The sequence below is a fragment of the Melospiza melodia genome, chromosome 13 (assembly GCF_035770615.1).
Source record: "Melospiza melodia melodia isolate bMelMel2 chromosome 13, bMelMel2.pri, whole genome shotgun sequence".
Taxonomy (NCBI): Eukaryota; Metazoa; Chordata; class Aves; order Passeriformes; family Passerellidae; genus Melospiza; species Melospiza melodia.
In genome coordinates, this window is record NC_086206.1 from 7099459 (window position 1) to 7121541 (window position 22083).

The 22083-nt window shown below is 39.3% G+C and overlaps 1 protein-coding gene across 1 annotated transcript in view; it reads left to right on the forward strand.

Annotated features, from left to right (window-relative positions):
• LOC134424154 (neural-cadherin-like) overlaps positions 1-22083 on the forward strand; it is a 60439-nt gene that overhangs the window by 21247 nt on the left and 17109 nt on the right. Inside the window, exons 6-21 of the mRNA XM_063167678.1 lie at positions 569-818; positions 3570-3712; positions 6032-6204; positions 7214-7382; positions 8147-8317; positions 8849-9021; positions 10032-10199; positions 10394-10643; positions 10741-10868; positions 11723-11909; positions 12636-12779; positions 13855-14138; positions 14646-16260; positions 17330-17423; positions 18590-18774; positions 18986-19215. Of these exons, the coding sequence (XP_063023748.1) occupies positions 569-818; positions 3570-3712; positions 6032-6204; positions 7214-7382; positions 8147-8317; positions 8849-9021; positions 10032-10199; positions 10394-10643; positions 10741-10868; positions 11723-11909; positions 12636-12779; positions 13855-14138; positions 14646-16260; positions 17330-17423; positions 18590-18774; positions 18986-19215 (4364 nt within the window). The remainder of the gene's footprint in view (positions 1-568; positions 819-3569; positions 3713-6031; positions 6205-7213; positions 7383-8146; positions 8318-8848; positions 9022-10031; positions 10200-10393; positions 10644-10740; positions 10869-11722; positions 11910-12635; positions 12780-13854; positions 14139-14645; positions 16261-17329; positions 17424-18589; positions 18775-18985; positions 19216-22083) is intronic.

A 22083-nucleotide genomic window follows, 5' to 3' on the forward strand; every position in this document is an offset into this window, starting at 1 on the left:
ACCCTTACATAAAGTTTCTCTAAATCTTGAGGGGGGGGAAAGGAAATTAAACTGCTGGAAAACTGCTTTTCCCTAGTAAACAGGCTTTTATAACCTCCTATTGTGCTGCTTAGTGATTTATCCTATACTAATGGTATTTTATTTGTTACTGGTCTGGTAAATGTGTTTTTAGGTTATGAATAGGATCTGACAAACACATAATGGGCATCAGTTGAATAATATATGTAAATATCCATCTTTAATTTCCCAGTGTATGATCTGAGTGATTTTGAGTCAGCAGTGAAGGTCAGGTGGACATGAGAATATACTTCTCTATGTGAGAATGCATTCTTGATGGCACAGGACTCTTCAACAAAGTCAAGATCTAGCATCTTAACTTTTGGTTTTTTAAATTACCTATTTTTGAGTAAGGGTTAGTTCACTAAAAAGCACAAGGGACAGCAGAGTTCTTCACTGATTTCAAACACCACATGCCAAGGCAAATCCTGTCACAGTACCAGTAAATGCAATTACCATTCCAATTCACTAACTTGGATGTACACAATGTCTTTCTCTCCTCTTCTGCCAGTGACAGCCACTGACTGTGACTCCAAGGAGAATGCCCAGCTGCTGTATTACACTCTGAGCCAAGATTTCAGCATTACCTCTCATGGCACTGTTTTCCCAGCCACAAGGTTGGACTATGAGCGCCCCAACCACCTCTATGAGTTCATCATTATGGCTGTGGATCAGGGGGAAGAGCCCAGGACTGGCACAGCAACTGTTAGGATCCATGTCTCCAATGTGAATGATGAAGCACCTGAGTTTTCTCAGACTATGTAAATACATATTCCTCAGACTCTGTTATCTTTTACTGTTGCTTTTTGTGTTTTGGTTGCATGGCTGATCACAGAATGGCAATTGGCTTTGGTTCAATCCAAGCTGAGAGCTGGTCTCACAATTGTGGGGTGATATTTTGACTCTGAAATTTGTAACAAAAAAAAAAAGGTACCATATAAACAATATATCTTATTACATTTTATTTATTATTATTTATTATATCTCTTTAATGCACTTTTATTTTTTCCAGTGTGTACTGAAAGATATGGTGCAATAATTTCAGATTATACAGTTCAGGAGCACCTCTCCACCACCAAAGGAAATCAGGCAGAAAAAACAGGCAACAGAGTTGTTGCCATCAGCCCTCATCTAAAGGCATGGGGGAATTCTGCCTTTTAATTAGGCAGTTTAAACTTAGAGTCAGCAGTCTGCATCCTTGGTTTATAGCTGTCAAAGAAAAATGCTAAGATGACACAATCCTAAATGGCAAATGAATTACAAAACCCACAAGATAAGTGCCATTAAGTGGAGTTCACTTAATTTCGCTTTCCATCCCCTACAAATTGTATGTATATATTTTTTTCTTCTAAATACATGTGAGCACTTTTCTTCCATAGCTGGGACTCAGCAGCATCCAAAGCAATGCCAGAAGTGCTAAAGACTTGCACTGAGGCTTAGTAATAGAATTTCCAGTCAGTTTCTGCACCAACTTCTACTCTTAAAAGTAGAAGTTGCCCAGAACAAAACCAAAGCAAAGATTTCAGTGATGTTAAGCTTGGGGTTTAGCTGAACAAAACATCAAAGCTTTCTGACAGGCCTTGTTTTATGTGCAGATAACCTCTGGCTTCAAAATCTTGCTCCTTTCTTTCCTTTCTAAACATTGCTGAAGAGATATGACTTGGAAAATTTGATCTTCTGGAATTTATTATTGGATTTATCTATATTTTCAAATGAACCAGGTTATGTTTCTCCCTCTTCCTATTTTTCATTTAATTTATTTTACTTTTCAGAGATATTGAATATTTATCTGCATCTGTTCCTAATATTTTAATCAAAAGCCAGTGATACTGTTTAAAATGCTGTAAACATCTCTAACAAATTGGAAACAGAAAACGAAGTTTAAAAAAAATCCCCGCCAGCTTTTGTACTTAAAGTTTACTGAAGAATATGATTAAAATTAATATTATTTGAAATTATCAAACCTTCACAAGAAGCTTTTTTGTTCTCTGTGCAATAGCAGGGAAACTACTGTTGTGTGTATGTGTAGATAGGCATTGGAATTGAATTAATCTCCTGGAATACAAATTATCTCTAAGTTTTGGTTAACTGGGCTTTGATTTTGCTTTATCTTTCCTGTTATGAAAAAAATCCTCAACCCAGAGGTAAATTTCAAACATAATTTAGAATTTAGTTGAAATTTTCCATGAATTGGAATCATTGTGAACAAATGTAAATTGGGGCCTGTTGAGAGACTGTTTGCAGTTAGTGCTGTGCTCTGTGGCAGACTAATACAAATCTAGGTGATGATGTTGTCCTTCTGGCCCTTTGTTCAAACAGATTTACAGCCCAGTATAAACCCATGATTCCTTGCCATGGGCTCTCTTTCATCACAGTTATTCTTTAGCTCAGTTAGGAAATGCTTAAGGCTACCACTCTCTTTCATGCTGTCAGTTTTTACTTTCTCTTTTTTAAGAGATCTCTTCTGAACTCCACTCTCCCTGTATTTCATGTAAAAAATTATCAGTATTATTGTTCATTTGCTATTGAGATGCACAGTTAAGACAGTGTGTTGAGGTTTGTGACTGAGCTAAACCAGAATGATTTACTTCTCTTACTCCATTGCATATAAAACTGGGGGAAGAAAAGAAGCTGTTTCTATGGAGGTTTCATAGAAAACACACAAATCTCTACAACAAAAGTGAAGCAAAAGGTTTTCTGTGCATCCATTTTCTTTTCCTTTCAATTTTTTGCTGTGCTCAGCATCTGGCCAGTGTGTCCATGAGCACTAACCCAGTGGTGCATCTGTGTTCTGGTGGATCCAGTCAGCTGCAGTTCCTCTTACAGCTGAGCTTTGGGATATCTCCTGTGGACAGCCCTGCTGGGTGCTTAGTCTGCCACTGCTCAGTGCAGGCAGATAAAATAATAAATATTTGGGACTTTGCTAAAGCAGGGGCTTTTCTACTCCAGAGAGCATTAAGCTTAGGCTGATAATGCCTCTTAAGAGCTTACAATGTCAGTGATGTGTCTGGACTTGAGCAGAGATTTTTGTAAAACTGACATTATGCACATATCCTCTACATCTCACTCTCATCTTAGTCCTGCTGGGGCAAGGACTGCACTGAGAGTCTTTTGAGGGCTTCTGTCAGAAAGTGCTGTGATGGGAACTGCTTTAACTTAGCAAATGTTAGCTTGGAGTCTGTGCATCAGGAAGCTCATTTTTTAAAATTAATAAAACCCAAGTGAATTCTTCATTTAGCACAAGTCTTGTTGCACAGCTCATCTTCAAGGCTGTTGCAAGTTTGGAGGGAAATATGGGGGTAACAACAGAAGGATGTGGATGGCTGGATAGATCATCAATGCTATCATTTCACTGCTTAACAAAAAAGCATCATATCACTGTAATTGTATTAGAAAATTACAAATTCCTGCAGTGCCCTTTGAACTGCTAGTAAGTGTTGTAAAGCTTAGTTCTGTACATATTATATCCTGGTTAAATTAATGAGTGTGCTGTTGTCTGGGTTTTTTAACAGCTACAGGAGCTTTGTTTCTGAAGATGCAGGCCCAAACACACTGATTGCCACAGTTAATGCTGTTGATCCTGATGGAGATGGTGTGACATATGATATTCTGTCTGGGAATGAGAGAGGGAACTTTGTTATTGACCCTAAGAAAGGTAATTGTGTGTTAGCTCTTTGCTGCTGTGGTCATAATGTTGGTTCTGTTGTGATGCACCTTGAATTTGGTCTTATTATCTGAATAAATTGAATACCATATGCTATCTTTGAAGCCTAATTTTAAAAAGGGCAAGAGAAGAATGTATATACTCTCTTATAATGATAAAAAATTATATAATTTCCTCAAATCTGTGTATAATTGACCTCTCTTACCTGTTCAGTGTTTGCTTTCAGTCAGTAACTTAATAGAGGGCATTATTATAGATAACAGGTCACTTAAGAAACAGTAAATTAATAGAGAATGCTATTATTGATAACAGGATGACATTCCAAAATGTCAGACAAGTATCTGAATAGAATTTAATATAAGAAACTGGTCATCTGGGATTTTAAATGAGGCTTTTCCCACCCCATGCTTGTGTCAATGTCCTGATTATGCTGGTGAGAGCAAACATTTCTTGGCTGAACTTATCTACGTTGTGCTGACACAAAATGAAGTGTTTGTAGGTGGAATGAAGTGTCTGTAGGTGGAATGAGATTACCACTGTTTTATTTATATAAAATCTGAACTAACCAAGTATATTTTTCATTTAACATTAATCATTCACATGACCAGTGTTGTTTAGCCAAGAACACTGCATGCATAAGAAAAAAAGATGTGTGGAGAAATACTTTGCAGTTTAAGGCACTTGTTCTGAAACGCCAATATTTACATCTTTTTACTTCTTTTCAATAGTCACATATTTTCAAAACAAGAGAAGAAAAAAGGTTCCCACCACATTGGTGTCCTCATTAGAAAAAAAAAGTAAATAAAATAAGTGCACAAACACCAACATCTGAGTAGGTTGGCATATCCCTTTAAATTAATAGGATTTATTTCCCGTTGATTGCTTGAAAAAACAGAAGAGGATGTTTTGAGATTGAAACAGGCAAACAAATTGAAATCCTATTGAAGGATTGAAGTAACTTAATTAACTTCAGTTAAACTACTTTGTATTTTGAACTGCAATCAAAATCTGAACTTAGATTTTCTAAAGCAGAAGCATTGAATACATAGGAAGGATCAAGCTGCCCTTACTTATTCCTTCACTTTACTTCATAGAGTTCACTTAACATGAAATTTTAATTTCAATGCAATCATGGTTTTTGCAATATTAATGTTAGATGCTGAAACATTCCCAAAAATACAGTCTGCAGGTAACTTGCAAACATTGAATCATGACTCTGAGTTTACTATGAGCTCCTTCACTTCCTTTCTGACTTAAAAATAGAGTTGCAGGTTCCAAGAGTTAAATTTCTACAGATGCTTTGGCATCTGAAGAGGAACAAAGGTTTTGAAAATGTCTAAAAGCTACAGCATTAATATACATGACACTTCTGAAGACCTTTTTTGTGAGAAATAGATTTTTTTGGTCAAAGCATTTCAATATTTGATTGATAGCATCTCTAGGGATTAGCTCCACAGTTTTAATATAGAAAATCATGTATAAGTACTTTTTTGCCAATTAATTCTATAGTATTTGAAACTTAGTATTTGAACATTAGCATTTTTTCCAGAACACTTTTAGGCTGTTGTTGCTGAATAAACCAGTAAAGGTTTATAGAGTGGCTTACAGCAGTTTCTTTTCAGGAGTGATGTCAGGGGAGTAGTCTGTACCCTCTTGTAGAAATATGGAGGTACAGTGGAGAAGTGTCAAAGAAAAGTGCTGCAACTAAAACAATACATTTTCAAGCAAATTTAGTGACATTGATGCTGTGAAAATACTCTGCTGTGATGACAATTGTGATTATTCCTGATGAATAACAGATGTGATGGATGGTGGAGGAAAAGAATGGCAGCCCCTCTCTGCAGGATCTCAGGCAGCTGTGGTCCCTTCTGCAATGTAGCACCTCTTTCTGGCAGTGCCTGTGTGTCCCACCCAGCAGGCTGTGTCCTGGGGGAATTCAGAGGTTTCTCAGCCTGTGTCTCTGTAGCTCAGTGCTGCTGTGACTGAGCTGCAGGAAGGTAAACTTGAAGGAGTCTCAGCTGAGCTGTCCATGGCAGCTGCAGATGGATGAAAGCCATTATGTGCAGGGCAGCTGAGCTGTGGCTGTGGGCTCAGTTTGCTCTGTAGGCAAACCTGCAGACAAACCTGTTGTGATGTCTTTATTTTGTTTTAATGTGGGACTGCAGTAAAAATACTGTCGTTAAATTAAACAGCACAACCTTATGCTTTATTGGTGAATAGGAAATCCAGAATGCTTTGTTGCCATGTTCACTAGTGAGGATAATGGGAATGGGTTAATGCAGCAAAACCCACAGCCTGTTGTTTTCACAGGGCTGGTTAGACTTCGTGCAAGCCCATTTCCTGAGCTGCAGGGGACAGAATATGTGCTGAATGTCACAGCTACTGATGATAATGCCTCTGGAGGGCCCCATCCTCTCACAAGTACTGCCCAGGTTGTTGTGAAAATTGATGATGTCAACAACAACAAACCTGTCTTTCAGAAGGTAAATATATGAGCCTCTGGCATTTGAACTGGACTGTGCTGAATGTTTTAGCACTGTTGGCACTGCAGGTGTGCAGCTGATGAGCTGGTCAGGAGGTGCTCTCCTTCCCTCTGGGCCCTGTCTTCTTCTTTTCCATCCCCCCCTAAGGCTTTCAGGGTCTATTCTGCTCTTGTGGCAGAACAGCTTCTATGAGCTCCTGTCTGTTCCCTGGGCCAAAGCTCATCCCTGGCATTTCAGAGGGTGAGGCCAAGTGAAACACTTCTGGAGATCCCATGTGAGCAGGAGTCCACAGGGATAGCTGCCTGTGCAGTGGGCTTGTTCACAATACTCCAGAACACCTCTCTAAATTACACAGGCTTCCTTTGCTGATTGTGTGTCTGCAACTAAAGAAAGAGAGAAGAATGAGAATTTTAGCTTAAAGAGTGAAAAATCAATTAGCTGAATTGTGCAAAATCAATGCTTGAATTTGGTTTAATATGAATGTTAATTCATATTAAAGATCTGTTTTCTATATTCAGGTGTGGTACTGATGGCTCAGATGTTGATGAGCAATGTTGCGTATTTTGAAAAGTCAGCAACTATTCATGTCAGTCTTAGAAATTCTCAGTAGCCTCTCCTTGACAAAATTAATTTGTGTAGAAATCCCTTTTTGAGCAAAACAATTCTGTGGTTTGGGCAAGTGTATGCCCTCTTTTTAAATTAGACCTTTGCTAATATAGAAAAATATTTGCATTTGGAAGCAACTTTAACTTTTTCTCCAAATATTTGCATTAGCTGGAGATGCTCGGTGGTCTCATGTTTTGTGTTGTTTGTATAACTACAAAATAGCAAGGGAAATTTAAATTAGTTGTGGTAAGATAAAGCTTTAACAGCTGAGCATGGCAGTGCAAGTGTAGCTAAATAATTATTTTTTCCTCTGCTAGTATACCTTTGAATCAAATGGCAAGGGAAGTCCTGGATTTTTCTCTTTTTAAAATTGTTCTTTCTTTCTTTTCCTCCCCTCTCTTAGTGCCAGTATTATCGGGAACATGCTTCTGTCCTGGAAAATCAGCCTGCAGGGACTGTTGTTCTGCAGGTTGAAGCCACTGATGCTGATGAAGGGGTCAATGGAATAGTGAAATATGGCTTGATGCACAGAGATGGTGTCCTACCAGCATTTAGTATCCACCCTGACACAGGTAAAGCAAATGTCAGTGCTGATAATGGCACAGATAAACCATCTGGTGACACTGTTGGGGAAAGCCTTAGATAAAATTAGACTTCATGTTTTTCATTTAGTGTTTTGACTGCAGACCAAATACAAACTGTATTAACTGCATGAACAAGACTTCCATGAAACTAAGTTTCATACATGTCCAGTACTGAACTAAAACTGATGCTTTCCTTGAAATGTGGAAGTTCTGCTTTGTGAAGTTACTTGTGTGCTTTTGTAACTGGATTTAAAAACCAAAACAAACCTATTTTATGTGTACATTATCTTGCAGCATTGCTAATGGGATATAAGTGATTTATCCAAATGACAGCAGTCTTACAAACAGCAAAGGAATTAAATCTTAGAAGGCCAAAACTAAGTTCAGGCTGAATTTCTGGAGGATAAAAGATATGAAACATTCCTTTACCCTGTACTTACTAATTTTTTGAGAAACTCATTCTCTTAGCTTGTACTTACCTCCATTTTCTAAACTTAAATTACACTTCCATTCTAATTCAAATTCCTCTGGTGTGTGGATGCAAATGTAACTAAAGTTTGAGTCTGTCTGAGCAGTAAAATGTCAGCTGTTGCAACTGTTAAATCTCAGGGTTGGATCCTTGCACCTGATGTTATAGGTGTACATAACCTACTGCATTGTATCCCAATGTATTGACAGAAATAAAACATCTGCTTGAAGAATGTTGCCAGAAGCACAGAATTTTAACTCTTTGATATTTAATTTGTTTTCAGGAGTTCTGACAACTGTTCAGGTATTTGATCGAGAAAAGCAGAGGGAATATCCCATCACTGTGACAGCAACAGATCAGGCAGCGGAGCCACTCATTGGGATATGTCAGATCAATATTGTCATCCTGGACCAAAATGACAATGACCCCAGATTTGAAAACACCCACTATGAATGTAATTGAGAGTCATTGGATAGAGTTTCAGTGCCCTGAGTGTGAGCGTACCCCATGTCTCTGATTTTTGGGTTTTTGCCTGTCCTGGCAGTAGAACATGTGACAAATTTGATGCATCCAGAGATGCACTTTGCTTATTTATTGCAGAGCTGCTACTCACTGTAATATGTGTTGTGTAACATATAGAGCCTTGGCTCATAGGCCTGCATTATGGGAAAGTTCCTTGAAACAATAGCCATGTCATTCATACAGAGCAATTATTCTCTGGGTTAAAATACAGTTAAAAGAAGTATCTGATAAGAAATAAGAATTCCAGGTTATGAATGGGGTGATATGAAGTTTAGATATGATCTGTAGCTCTGGAGTGATAGCAGCTCTTTAAAATACTCAGTGTATGTGGCTATTGTTACAAGGAAGAGAAAATGATACTAGACTAATAATGTATGGCATTTATTTCTTAATGACTTACTAAAATGTCCATGGTAGTTTAGCAAATTGATGATCAATTTGAAATATCCTTCCCTTCCATCAGATTTCCTTAGAGAGGACACAAGAGTTGGGACCAGCTTCCTGCGTGTTGCAGCCCGTGATGATGACTACAGCTCAAATGCTGCTATCACATATTCCATAGCAAGTGATGAACCAAATTATTTACAGATTAACCCTACCACAGGCTGGGTGTTTGTGAACCAACCCATATCTCAGGTATGATGCTTTCTTTCTTTTTTAAGCTGAATATTTCAATATATCATAGGAGGGACTGAGGTCATGAGTTTGAGTTACCCCTCAGGTTAAAGGATCAATATATCTGTTTAAATTAAACATGAGCCTAAGGCTTTTAGCTGCTGAGTTCATGGGCTGTGAATTGGATATGAGCAAGCCCTGCTTTCATCTGGGAAGCAGCAGCCCCAGCACTGCCTCTGAGACTTGCTCTTCCCATTTCCCTGGCTCTGGCATGCTGATTCCAAGGGTTGGGGGGCTGAGGTCAGAAGCAGAGGAGCAAGGACCCAGGTGTAGCACTTTGTTGTGTTTACAGGCATTAAGTCTAGACACAAACCTGAATGGGAAGAAGTGTGAAATGTTGGTCCTGATATAGATTTCCAAATTGACATATGTCAATTGTGGTGCATTAAGCATAGCTGTCCCTCAGGAAGGTGAAAGCATCATTCATGTAGTTATCTAAAACTGATCAGTTTCAGCTATTTCTAAATACCTACACAAGCAGTTTGAAATTTTCAGGTTTTAAAGTAATTTGTTTTGAAACTGAACTGTTGTTGTAGATGTCAGTCTTTAAATAGATACTTTTACTACTGAAATTGAACTTCTAAATAACTGACACACAAAAGTTTGGTGAAGGTGTATCCTTTTTAATGTATTTTCTTTAATGAATCTAAGAACCCTACAGACCTAATAACAAGAACTGTTAATAGGCAAGTTTAACAGTTTGCAACAGGTCCTTCACAAGGAGATTTTTTGGTTTTGTTTGGTTTTAAATTTTGTGTCACATTTGCTTCGTTTTTTTGAGACACATAGCAAAATCTTCCAACCCTCCTAAGTAAAGTAAATAGAATTTTTCATCAAATTTACACCTAGTCCATCTTCAGATCTTTTTCTTCTGTGAAGGCTATTTTTAAGTGTACCTTTAATTGTGTGTATTAATTTATTTTGGAGGCCTGCTGAAAACCTTCTGTAATGAAACCTTTTTTACTGTTCAGAAGTCATCTATAATTCGAGAGATTACTGCTACAGATGGAGGCAACAGGAGCAGTAAAGTTGAACTTGCTGTAACTGTAACCAGTGCAAAAAACCAGCCTCCACAGTGGGAAAGAGACAGCTATGAAGTTGTTATTCCAGAGAACACGACACGGGATGCCTCAATTTTGGTAAGGTTGTTTGTCTGTCTGTAGCTCTCAGGATGCAGAGTAACTGAACATTGTTTATTTGCTTAAATAGTGAGCTTTTATAGGAGTTTTGTGTTTTGTAGCTGAATATCTGGGAGAATGAAAGCACAAAAGCTTTTAGAAATGTTGCTGTACTTGCAGAAGGGTTGATTACCCACACTTTTTGAACTGTGCAGACAATCAAAGCAACTTCTCCCCTTGGAGATCCCCGTGTCACTTACAACCTGGAAGAGGGGCTTGTCCCAGAGACCAACATGCCAGTGCGTTTCTACCTGACTCCAAACAGACACGATGGCTCTGCTTCCATCCTGGTAGCTGAGCCCCTGGATTATGAAACAACAAAGAGCTTCCAGCTGCGGGTGCGAGCTCAGAACGTGGCTGCAGTTCCTCTGGCAGCATTCACCACGGTCCATGTCAATGTCACAGGTGTGTGAGCTGCTCAGTGGTGCCACAGTATAATCCTGCACTGTTTGCCTTTAAAGTTTTATAGTTTTCTCTCTGTGTGCTCTTTTTGATGTTCTAGATGTCAATGACAATGTGCCATTCTTCACTTCATCCATTTATGAAGCCTCAGTAACAGAGGGAGCTGAGGTGGGGACGTTTGTCACTCAGGTGTCTGCCACCGACCTCGACCTTGGTCAGCATGGGGAGGTAAGAAAGTGGGCACCTTCCTCTCCCCTGATGAAAGCTGTGGAATGATTTCTGCAGGAGCAATGGCTAAATACTCTAGAAATCTTCAGCCTAGAAAAGGGATGACTAATAGGGAAATGTAGAATGAAATAAAGTAGATAATTACATGCTTCTCTGTGTTGCCAGGTGAAAAATGCAACTAAAACTAGTAGGTGTGAGGCAGAAAACAAAGAGGAAATATTTACACAGCCTGTAGCTTAGTTGAAATGCTTGCTGTAGAATTCCCTTGTGTGGAAAATTCTACACAGACCTACAATGAGATTGGATAAATGGATGGAAGAAAAGCTGTGTTAAAAGCTTCTGTGAGTTGGAAATCATTGGCAGTACTGCAAACTGAATCCTTACAAAATATGGGAAGTTAATACCCAAAGAGGATGTATTCCTCGGTGAATAAACAAATTGAAAATAGATACATCCTTAGAACAAGAGTGCTAACTGAAGTCAAGTCACAAAACCATGCAGATAATAGAGGGTAGAACATGGTCTGTGGTCCTGAGCAGGTTCAAATGCAGCTCACCTGTGGATGTTGTAGAAATACTTGGGAACTTCAGCTGAACTTTAGTACTGCAGCACAAGTGAAATCATGCTAGTGAAATCAGGAGCTGATTAGACAAATTATTTTCCTTACAGATCAGCAGTCAAGGAAGTTAATTGGCTTTAGACCAGATTGCTGAAGCTGCAGTTTTACCCAGCTTCCTTGGCCTGATCAAGTACTTGGACATGGGACAGTTCTTCCTCTCTTTAAGTGCTATTCTAGTTGTGACCTATTCATCAACAGGAAAGTATATATTAACAACTTCTTTTCAATCCTGTAGATAACTTACTCCCTGTTACATGACAGTGGCAGAGACTACACCTGTTTTCGCTTGGACCCCCAGACAGGCTCCATTTACACCACCTCAGTGTTTGACAGAGAGGAGAAGGGCTCCTACCTCCTGGAAGTCAAGTCAGTGGATGGCTCTGAGTCAGCTCGACCTGGAAAGCATGGGAAGCCAAACTCTGGTAAGGGACAGATGGCTGTGGTAAGTGTGATATTACTTGGATTGTATCTGAAAACAGAAGCTCTGGAATACAAGATTAAATGGTAATTTCCTTTTTTTTCATGTCTTGTGGAAGAGTGCCTGTTCTGATTTCATGGTGGCTTTTTTACTGTTTAGCTGTGCAACAGTTGTGTCAGAGCTGGAAGATAAGCTTTGCATGATGATCAAGCAAGCTTTTTGTTCTGAAATTAAAAAAAAAACTATAGACCTTCTTATTTAGAGTTTAGAGAGTGTTTTCTAGCTGGCAAAGATGTGCCATTATCTGTAGGATGCAAATCTTTGGGCAGGGCAAGTGTTTCTCAAAGCACTGCATATGTATGGTACTTAGTTAAAAGTAATTATGGAGCAGGAATATGCAAGATAGAAAATCCTTTTTTCAACTGATTGCCCTGCTTAAATAAAAAGTTAAAATTTTGTGGCTTCAGGACAAAAAAATTATGACTAAACACTGTACAACTGTCATATTAGGCATCAATGACTCAATTATTCATGTAGCATGTGTTTGAACAAATTGGATGTGACATTTATTTGATACCCCGTGCTTTTGAGTACTGTTGGTATACAGGCAGCCCACGGCCCTAAGGGATTGTTTCTGTGCTGCCTGCACATTTGTCCCATTGAAGGTGAAGGGATTGCAGGTGGCAGCAGTGGCACAGCTGGGGTGAGTGTGTGGCTCTTGTCCCTGCAGACACGGCGTACGTGCGCGTGTCCGTCAGCGACGTCAACGACAACCAGCCCGTGTTCGCGCAGAGCGTCTACGAGCTGAGCGTGGACGAGGACCAGGACGTGGGCTCCACCATCCTCACAGTCACTGCCAACGATGAGGATGAAGGTACAGCACTGCCATCCCCCACAGCTCTCTCCAAAATATGGATCAGTTTCATTCATCTCAGCACTCCAAGGTGGTGTGAGAAAAGGCAATGTCCTTCTGTCCCCAGATTTTAAAACTTCTTTAAGTGTGCCCTGCTCAGCATGAACATTAGTTCATAACTGTGAGCTGTGAGGCACGATCTCTTATTTCAGGAGACGTGCACTAATGTGAGATAATAGGAGATAATTTCTGTGCCCACAGATACAAATTTTTTATAGATCAGATAATTTTCTTACAAATAAGTGCCAATAAAAATGTCCTGGTTAGCTACAATAAGTCAGACTTCATTTCAGTGAGATTCATTTGCTTCCTCTATGATGGACAGTATAGTTTGTATTTGCTTTGTTTGTTTGTTTTATTTTAATCTAGACTTCCTAAATGCATATGATGAATTTTAGCTACACTGTTTTATCCACAAATCAGCCAGAAATTCAGCCACTAATCATGTAAAAGTACATAACCAGTGCTTATAAAAGAGAGACAGATTAGTAAATGCTTCCATCTTTTGACCCTGGAGCACTGCTAATTCAGCTTCCCTATACGGTGAAACATTGCTTTTTTTTGTTGTTGCACAAGTCCCATGTGTGTCCGTAAAATGCAAGGAAATCCTGACTGCACTGGATTCCTCCCACTCTGTAGGAGGCTGAGGCAAATGTAGTGAAGATGTGCTGCAGAAGGATTTACTACTCAAGGAACTTTTAGTTTGGGACTTAGGCTGCCTGTGAATCTGCTCTGTAGTGTTGGACAGGGGGCCTGATGTGATGGATATATGGCACTTAATTTCTGCCCTCTAAATAAAGTTAAAACAGAATTATTACTTCATTGCATAGACACATTTTGTAGAGACAAACTCCAGTTAGACACACCAGAACTGAAAATGCTGCTTAGTAATCTGACATCTGCATGTTTTAAAAGACCACAAAAATGATAAAATAAAAATAATACCACTAATCAGTTATTGTGTGATTTGTACTTCATCTCACCATCAGCCTACTTCAAGAAATGTGTGTTTTCTGACACTGTTGGTAATTGACAGGAACAAATGCTAAACTGCGGTATCAGATCACAGCTGGAAACACAGGAGGAGTGCTGGATGTAGATCCAGAAACAGGAGCCATTGTCATTGCCCAGCCACTGGACTATGAAGAAACAAAAATGTATGAGATCCACTTGTTGGCCTCTGATGGGAAATGGGAGGATTATGCAGTTATCATCATCAACATCATGAATAAGAATGATGAGGCTCCAGTTTTTTCTATCAATGAATACTATGGAAGTATAATTGAGGAACTGGATTCGCTGCCTGTCTTCGTTCTTCAGGTAGTGTATGCAGTTCCACAGATTATAATATTTCAATGAGAAAGCACAGATTACTATGGTACAATTATGTTAAAAATAACTCAGCACATAGGTATTAATGAAGTTTATTTTGACTAAGTTTTTGTCACTGAAGAGAAGAAATGGACTTTTGTGGGAGAAAAAAAAATGGGGATTATAAGTGGGATAAACAGGATAGATAATTTGTTAATCCTGAAAAGCAAATAATGGACAACTTAAAGTAGCTATCAGAATGTAATATTTAAATTACATATATGAGTATGAAGATTATAATATTATTTTAGTACTAAACTTGTTAACATTGTTAAAAATGCATATTTCCCTGCCCTGAATTGTCCCTGGATTTGCTATTTGCTGGCATGCACATGTTATTACCAAGTCATATGCTTTTGCTTGAACTCCTTTAGACTGGAGCAGCATATAGGATGTGATGCAGTCACTGCATATTTCACACTTTCTATGTTTGTTTCTTTTTCAAAACTATTGCAGGTTATGGCCAGTGATCCTGATAGTGGTGTTGATGGAGGAGATTTGAGATATTCCTTGCATGGGTATGGTGCAGGTGACATTTTCACAATAGATGAGAAAACAGGCAGCATTTACTCCCACAAGAGGCTGGACCGGGAAGAGAGAGCCCTGTGGAGGTTCATTGTGCTGGCCACTGATGAAGGTGGAGGAGGACTCACAGGCTTTGCTGATGTGATCATCAACGTGTGGGATATAAATGACAATGCACCCACGTTCTCGTGCATGCCTGATGACTGCAATGGGAATGTCTTTGAAAACTCTCCTGCAGACACCTTGGTCATGGAGATGGCTGCAGTGGATCGTGATGACCCAAACGTTGGTGTGAACGCTGTCCTGACCTACAGGATAACAGAGAATGTGAAGAACGAGTTTGGTACTGACATGTTTAACATCAATCCCAGTACTGGGACCATCCATGTGGCAGGGGGGCTGCTAGACAGGGAGAGGACTGAAAGTTACTTCCTTACTGTTGAAGCAAGAGATGGGGGAGGGCTAACAGGAACTGGCACTGCCACTGTCTGGGTTGCAGATGTCAATGATAATGTCCCCAAATTCACAAAGAAACTGTGGCAGGCAGCAATTCCTGAGAACAGTGCCATTGACTCAGAAGTCCTGCAGGTGTGTGCTACAGATGCAGACATTGGGGAAAATGCAGATTTAATGTTCAGTATCATCGGGGGAGACCCAGATGAGAAGTTCTACATTGAGAATGACAAAGAATGGCAATGTGGCACTGTTCGACTGAAAAAAAAGTTGGATTTTGAGAATGCCCGTGAAAGACAGTTTAATCTTACTGTTACTGTGGAAGATCTGGATTTTTCCAGTGTTGCAGTGTGTCTGATTGAAGTTGAAGACTCAAATGACCACAGCCCAGCTTTCCCTTCTCAGTTTATTCAGACAAACCCTGTGTTTGAAGATGTGCCTGTAGGTACTACAGTAACCACAGTGAGGGCTACAGACAAGGACTCTGATTTGAATGGGAAGATTATCTATTCTATAAAGTCAGACTCAGACCCCTTGAGACAGTTTGTGGTTGACCAGTTTGGTCACGTGGTTGTGGCAAACGCCCTTGATCGTGAGACCATTCAGAAATACGCTTTGATTGTCCAAGCTGCAGATCAGGGGACGCCTGCCCGCACTGGAAGTGTCACAGTGTTAATTAACTTGCTTGACATTAATGACAATGGACCAAGGTTTGAAGCACCATACATGCCTGTAGTTTGGGAAAATACACTGAAGCCTGAGGTAGTGCATATGAACCACACCTCAAAGCTGCTTCATGCGTTTGATCCGGATGCTGAGGAAAATGGGCCACCATTTACCTTTTCATTGCCACCAGAATATCAGAATTCATTGGACTTTTCTCTTACTGACAACAGAAATAACACAGCAACTATAACAGCTTTGAGGTCCTTTGACAGAGAAAAGCAGAAGGTGTTTCACCTGCCAATAATTATAACAGATAGTGGGATTCCAGCCATGAGCTCCACAACCACCCTGACTATAACAATTGGTGATGAGAATGACAACTGCCATGAGTCTGGCCACAAGGAGGTCTATGTGTACAGCTACAAAGGTAAGGGCTAGCTGGATGTGATTCTGGATATTAGATCAGATTCATGAAATAGTGGAGTTTTACACTAAATTTCTTTCTTGCAGTCTGTTAATTTGTTTCTTTAATGGTTTGCATACTTCAAAACTGCAGCTGCTGTTCTGTAAACTACTAAGTAAGGTGGAGTAAATGAACTGTATTTCACTTAGTCCACTTGTTAAACTTAGACCTTAGTGTGTAGAAGATTATCTGCCAAAGAACTGTTAGCTGCAGACAGGTATATATTGAGCTTGCAGTAAAAGCAGTGTTTTTATAAACCCATAAGATCTATTTTCCATTAGTGAGTGTTCACCTCCAGAAGGTATTTTGCAGTTACATTTTCTGAGTTTAGTATGCCTAAATTACAAAAAAGATATGACCAGATCATACTGTAGAAATGAGAGAATGAAGCATCCAGGTTGGCTTGGCTCCAGATTTGAACCTTAAAAATCTCCCATGTTGCTGAACATGGATTATGGATTTCAAAAGTCTCTTTCCCTGGATTTGTTCCTCTTGCTGTTTTAGAGAAAATAGTTGTAAATTCCACTTCTGTGCCAGCCTCCAAGGGCCTGGAAAAATCACCAAGACCTGGCCCAGCTTGGTGTCTTCCTGCCCTTTTCCTTTTCCCAATCATGTCCTTCTCTCCCAGCTGTACCCCATAAGATGCTCTCCCTCTTTTGCTGGGTTCCACTTGTGTGCTCTTCAAAATAAGAGAGTAGCATGAAACATTTGGAATTAACTCCTTATGTTGTGATTTTTAATTTTTCTTTTGTCTGAGAGTTTTTAGAGAGTTGTATTTATCTATGATTCTAGTGCTGTTTTGTGCTGTTTCCAGCTTTTCTTCTTTCATGTGGCATCTCCAGTGTGCTCACATTGCCAGAACTGGCAGAAATCATATGACAGGCTATGCATTGTTTTAAGAATCTTGGATCATAACCATCACTAAATCGAGCAGGAGTCTGAAAATAATAAATGCAGTAATGAATGTCACAGAATATAAAGTGCACTGAAAAGCAAAAATTAAATGCAGATTTATTATAATTTATCTCAACAGGAAAATGGTCAACAACAGTGCTTGGGGAAGTGTTTGCACCAGATCAGGATGACTGGGACAATAAAACATTTCTCTCTGAAGGAAAACTGCTCAAGTGAGGATTGTATTTCTGTCAAAATGAGTAATATTTATGATTCTGTAATTATTTTCTCACCATGTATTTCTCTGTGTTCAGGATGTGCATAAAGCCAGTATTATTGAGTGTAGTAAGGGATGTACCTTTTGAATATTCTTTTTCTTTTTCACTTGAGTTACTAGGTATTGAGAAATTTTTGCATTAAATATTTTTTCCAAGACAATGCAAGATCACACCATGATGTTGATTTTTTGTCAGATGTCATAGTTAATTTACTTTAAAATGCATGTTCTGTAAGCTCCAATTTAAAAATAGACAGAGTCCTAATGCTTGCTTTCAGATGTTAGGGTTGTTGGAATACAAATCCTGAATTTAAAAGCAAAGAATGGAGTAATTTCATCAAAAGTGGAAGGGAATTTGGTGCTCTCCTTTGATGGCTAAATTTACAATTGCATGTGAAAACCATGACTCAGATTAGTGGAGGTTTTTTTCTGTTAATTGAAATGTTGAATTGGACCCTTAATTCCTACTTAGATATTATTTGTTCGTATCATAAAGTGAGATGGTTTATGGTATAACTGTATGCTGTCTGGAAGGGAAAAAATGGATGTGAAGTGAATTTTAGTCTGTGCTGTGACTAAAAGTTTACAGCTTTATGCAGCCCAGAATTAAAGACTTTCTGTCCATCAGCAGCCCCTGGCCTGTTTCCATGCTAAGAGGTCACTGTTCCATAATAATGGTCATGGAATATTTCCATAACTGCTGATTACTGGTCCTTTGAGGTGTCCAATGAAGATGCTGTGAGAGATTTTATACAGACTTACCCTGTTCCAGATAAAGATGTGAGAACATGGAATGATCAGAGTGGGTTTGTTTTTACCCCTATTACTGACCTCAGAGGCTTGCCCATGATGACTGTGCTGAACCACCTGGTTCAACTGCACACTGCTTTTGTTCAAATCTGGGAAAGCTGAGTGGCAGGAACATCTCTTTATAAGATCTGCAGTTGTCATTTCTCAGTTAAGGTGGCTGAGCTGCCTTTCTGAGGTTGTTGGCTAATTCCCTTAAGTTTTGGCCCTACAACCTTCACAGTAACATTTAAGGCCTTCTGAATGGTGTTAATGAATAAAGTGAGTCCTCAACTTTGATTTGTTAAGATTTCCTAACTGAAGGTTTCTGTCTAGATCTTTCAGATTAAATCAGAGGACTGGGTCTTTGCTGATGGTGGATAACACTCCTCAGGGAATATACAACTTAAAAGTTAGAGTTTCTGATGGAATTTGCCCAGATGTTATATCTACAGTACAAATCCATGTCAGAGACCTGGAAAATGAAGCCATACAAAACTCAGCCACTGTGCGTTTCTCAGGTTGGTTTTATTTTCTGGTGAGGCTTTAGATCAGCTGCTTCTCTAACTGAATGTTTATGTGGTGTAGGCATTATTACATCAATACTTGATTTGCTTATCACTGTAGGCTACTTTCTGGTATGTTTCCATATTGTTAAGTAAGAAATAAATTGAGAAATTAACCCATGAGCTCCCAGGTTCAGGTTTGTCTATTTTTGAATCCCCTGACCAGGTGTCACAGCAGAGGAGTTCATAAGGAGAGATGAACATGGCAAAACGAGACATGGAGAGTTCAAGGAGTTCCTTGCAAAGCTGTTGCCTGCCAAGCTGAGTGATGTGATTGTGTTCAGTGTGATGGGCAGGGATGGACAACAGACAGATGTGAGGTTTGCAGTCCGTGCTGGCTCAGCCTATTACACACCTGAGAAGCTGCATGCGGAGATGGCAGCGTTCAGAACTGAGGTTGGTTCTCACCTGTGCAACTCGGCCAAACACTGAGATTGCAGGGTGTACATCCCAAACCTCAGTGGAAAACTACACTGCATCTACAGATAAGGGTTTTATTGCTTCACTCAGGACAAAAACAAGTGTTTAATTCAGGATTTCTCCCTTTTTAGTGCCATACATACCGGTATGGTGTGGTTGTACTAACTTCTGGTTCAATGAATAGTCACTGCAGAGCTGCAGAATAATGGGTCTGCAGTGCTGCCATGGGGCAGATAGTGTGTTTTCTCCAGTCAGTGTTCCATTGTGTCATCCCCAAATCCCCACATCAGCTTGTGTTTGGACACTTAGAATGGAGGCTTGATGTCACCCGAGCAGAAATTCTGCAGTACAAAAAGGTGACACTTCAGAGAAAAAGTACTGCCGGAAGGAATGTGTGCCTTAGGGAACACTTGCAACAGGTGAGATGGAGACAACCAGTCCAGTGGGTTGCACTTATCTCACCAAAGGACAGCTTCAAATACAAAGTGACACTGTCCCCCAACTTCTTTTACTGTTTTCAAGGAAAATATTTTTGTATGGAAGATGTTTTCCTCCCCTTCTTGGTGTTCCCTAACTGTCCTGCTCTCAGTTACAAACACAGTCTGTCTTGGCCATGGCTGTATTTTTCTGTAGCCCTGCACAAAGGCAAAGTGACTCTGCTCAGCTTTTCACTTGCCCTGGCCATATTTGGGTTTTATACATGGTACATCATATGGATGATTTTTCCAAACAGAAATCAGCACTTTCCATTTGTGTGAGTATGGTGGGGTCTGCCTGAGTCTGGGAAACAAACAGGGCTGTCTTAACTTACTACCTGCCTCCTCCTTGGTGTATCTTGAATGGCTCTGTGGATTATGAGAGTCTTCAGAGTGACCAAATAAGAAATGCCAGAGACAGAGAGTATTCATGAAGGGTAATGACTGCTTCTTTTGCATATTTATTGAATTACTGCTACAATAATACAGAAAATCCTATAGATTTCAAATATTATCTGCCATAATACACGACACCTGAATTCATCAAAGTGGTAACAAGGGGATTGCTTCACGTATTTTAATGAAAAAATATGTTTTTGTTAATTATATACCACCTTTCAATATTTAATGAATAGTTCTAGTGAGTAATCACCAATAGTTTACAGAAAACCAATCATAGCTGGAGAATTCATCCAGTAGTTTTTCTGTGTGCATAACTATAAATATAGAAAATAAGTAATTAGCACTGGAATTATTCATTGAATTTCTACATAAATAATATGTTTGCATTACCTCCTGGGGGTATAGTTTTACAACAGCAATTTTTATTTAGCAAAAAAATAATCCATCCTAATACTTCAAAGGAGCCAAAGTTGTTTTTATACAGTTTTTTAATAACAGTATTACATAGATGTCTAAATGTGCATTACAGACTCTCCAGTGATGGTGATAAACGTGGGCAGCAGACACAGACCTGCATTGACAGGATGCATCATGTCATTACAAAGTACACTCTGTGCCTTTGGGGCAGGGCATCAACACATGTTATGATGTTTGAGAATATAGAGACAAAGCATTATAAAGATCAAAGTTCTTGCAGTGGTGAACTGAGATGTCTACACAAATGAGAAAAAAATAGAAGCACTTGAGTATTTATGTATTTGTTTTGATCTTTTCAAAGCTTATTTTTAAGATATTTGTCATATGTTTTACCATTTGGGAAAAAAAACCTCCACATTCAAGCTCCAGTGTTGTTAGTTTTACATTTTTATACCTTGTTCATTTGTGTACCACTGTCAGAGTAGTGAGGTCTTTTACCTCACTAACCCAAACTCAGGTTTTGGGTACACATTTCAGTGTATTTGAATCATCAAATACAGATGAAATTCTGAAGCTTTATAACAGACACCTGTGCAAAATTCCCAAATAAGTGGAAGGAACAAACTGTGATAATTTAGGGGTGCAGGCTGAAGGACAAAAAGCCAGGACTGATGACAGCTCTGTTCTGGCCTCACACTGTGAGCTCCCTTCCCTCCCTCCCTGCCAGTGCTTCCTTGCTCCATTTGGAATGGAAGTTGTGCTCTCAGAGTCACCATTCCTACATTACCAGAGCTGTGGTTACACAGAGGCTCTTTTTATTTGATACTTGGCTTTCAGGTGCAAGCCAAATGAACAATAAAAACAGTGAACCAACAAAGATGAATGTAGCATAGAATACAGTATCCAGTATGCTGAACTGTGTTTTGTTGCAGACAGCTTGACATGAAATGTAAATTTATGGGACACAAATCATTAGACTAAATCCAAGTTGCTACACAGTTGTCTTGTCAGGTCACTGTCTGTGGACATGATTATTGAAAGCAGCTCAGCTGTTTGCTGTGTCTGTATCCTTTTGTGTGAGAGAATGTAAGGAATGATATCTGAGTGTTACTGCTGAGGAAGGATTTATCCTGGCTTGAGCTGAAACACTCCTGTTGCTGCTGTTGAAGTGCAGAGAGGTGTGATGCAGATGCTGCAGCTCAGAAGGTGGAGTTTCACTGCTCTCAGAGCTTTGGAAATAATGTAATTAGACCAGTACAGATGGTCTAATAATGTCTAATAATGGTCTTGGAAATAATGTTGTTAGACCAGTATATGTTCACGCTTAGTCATATCAGTGATCAAGTTTTTAGGAAATGCCACTGCTGTAATTTTTTAATGAAATGTTTCCTGAATTTTTCAAATTATTTTTCTTCCCTGTATAATCAGGGATGTTAGTAAGTAATGCTCAAGAAACTTAACACTGCATTAAGTCTCTGGTGGCTCCGATTTTTCAGAATTGAGGCGAAAGCCTTCATTAGGGTAACAGTGGTGCTGTCTTTTCTCTCAG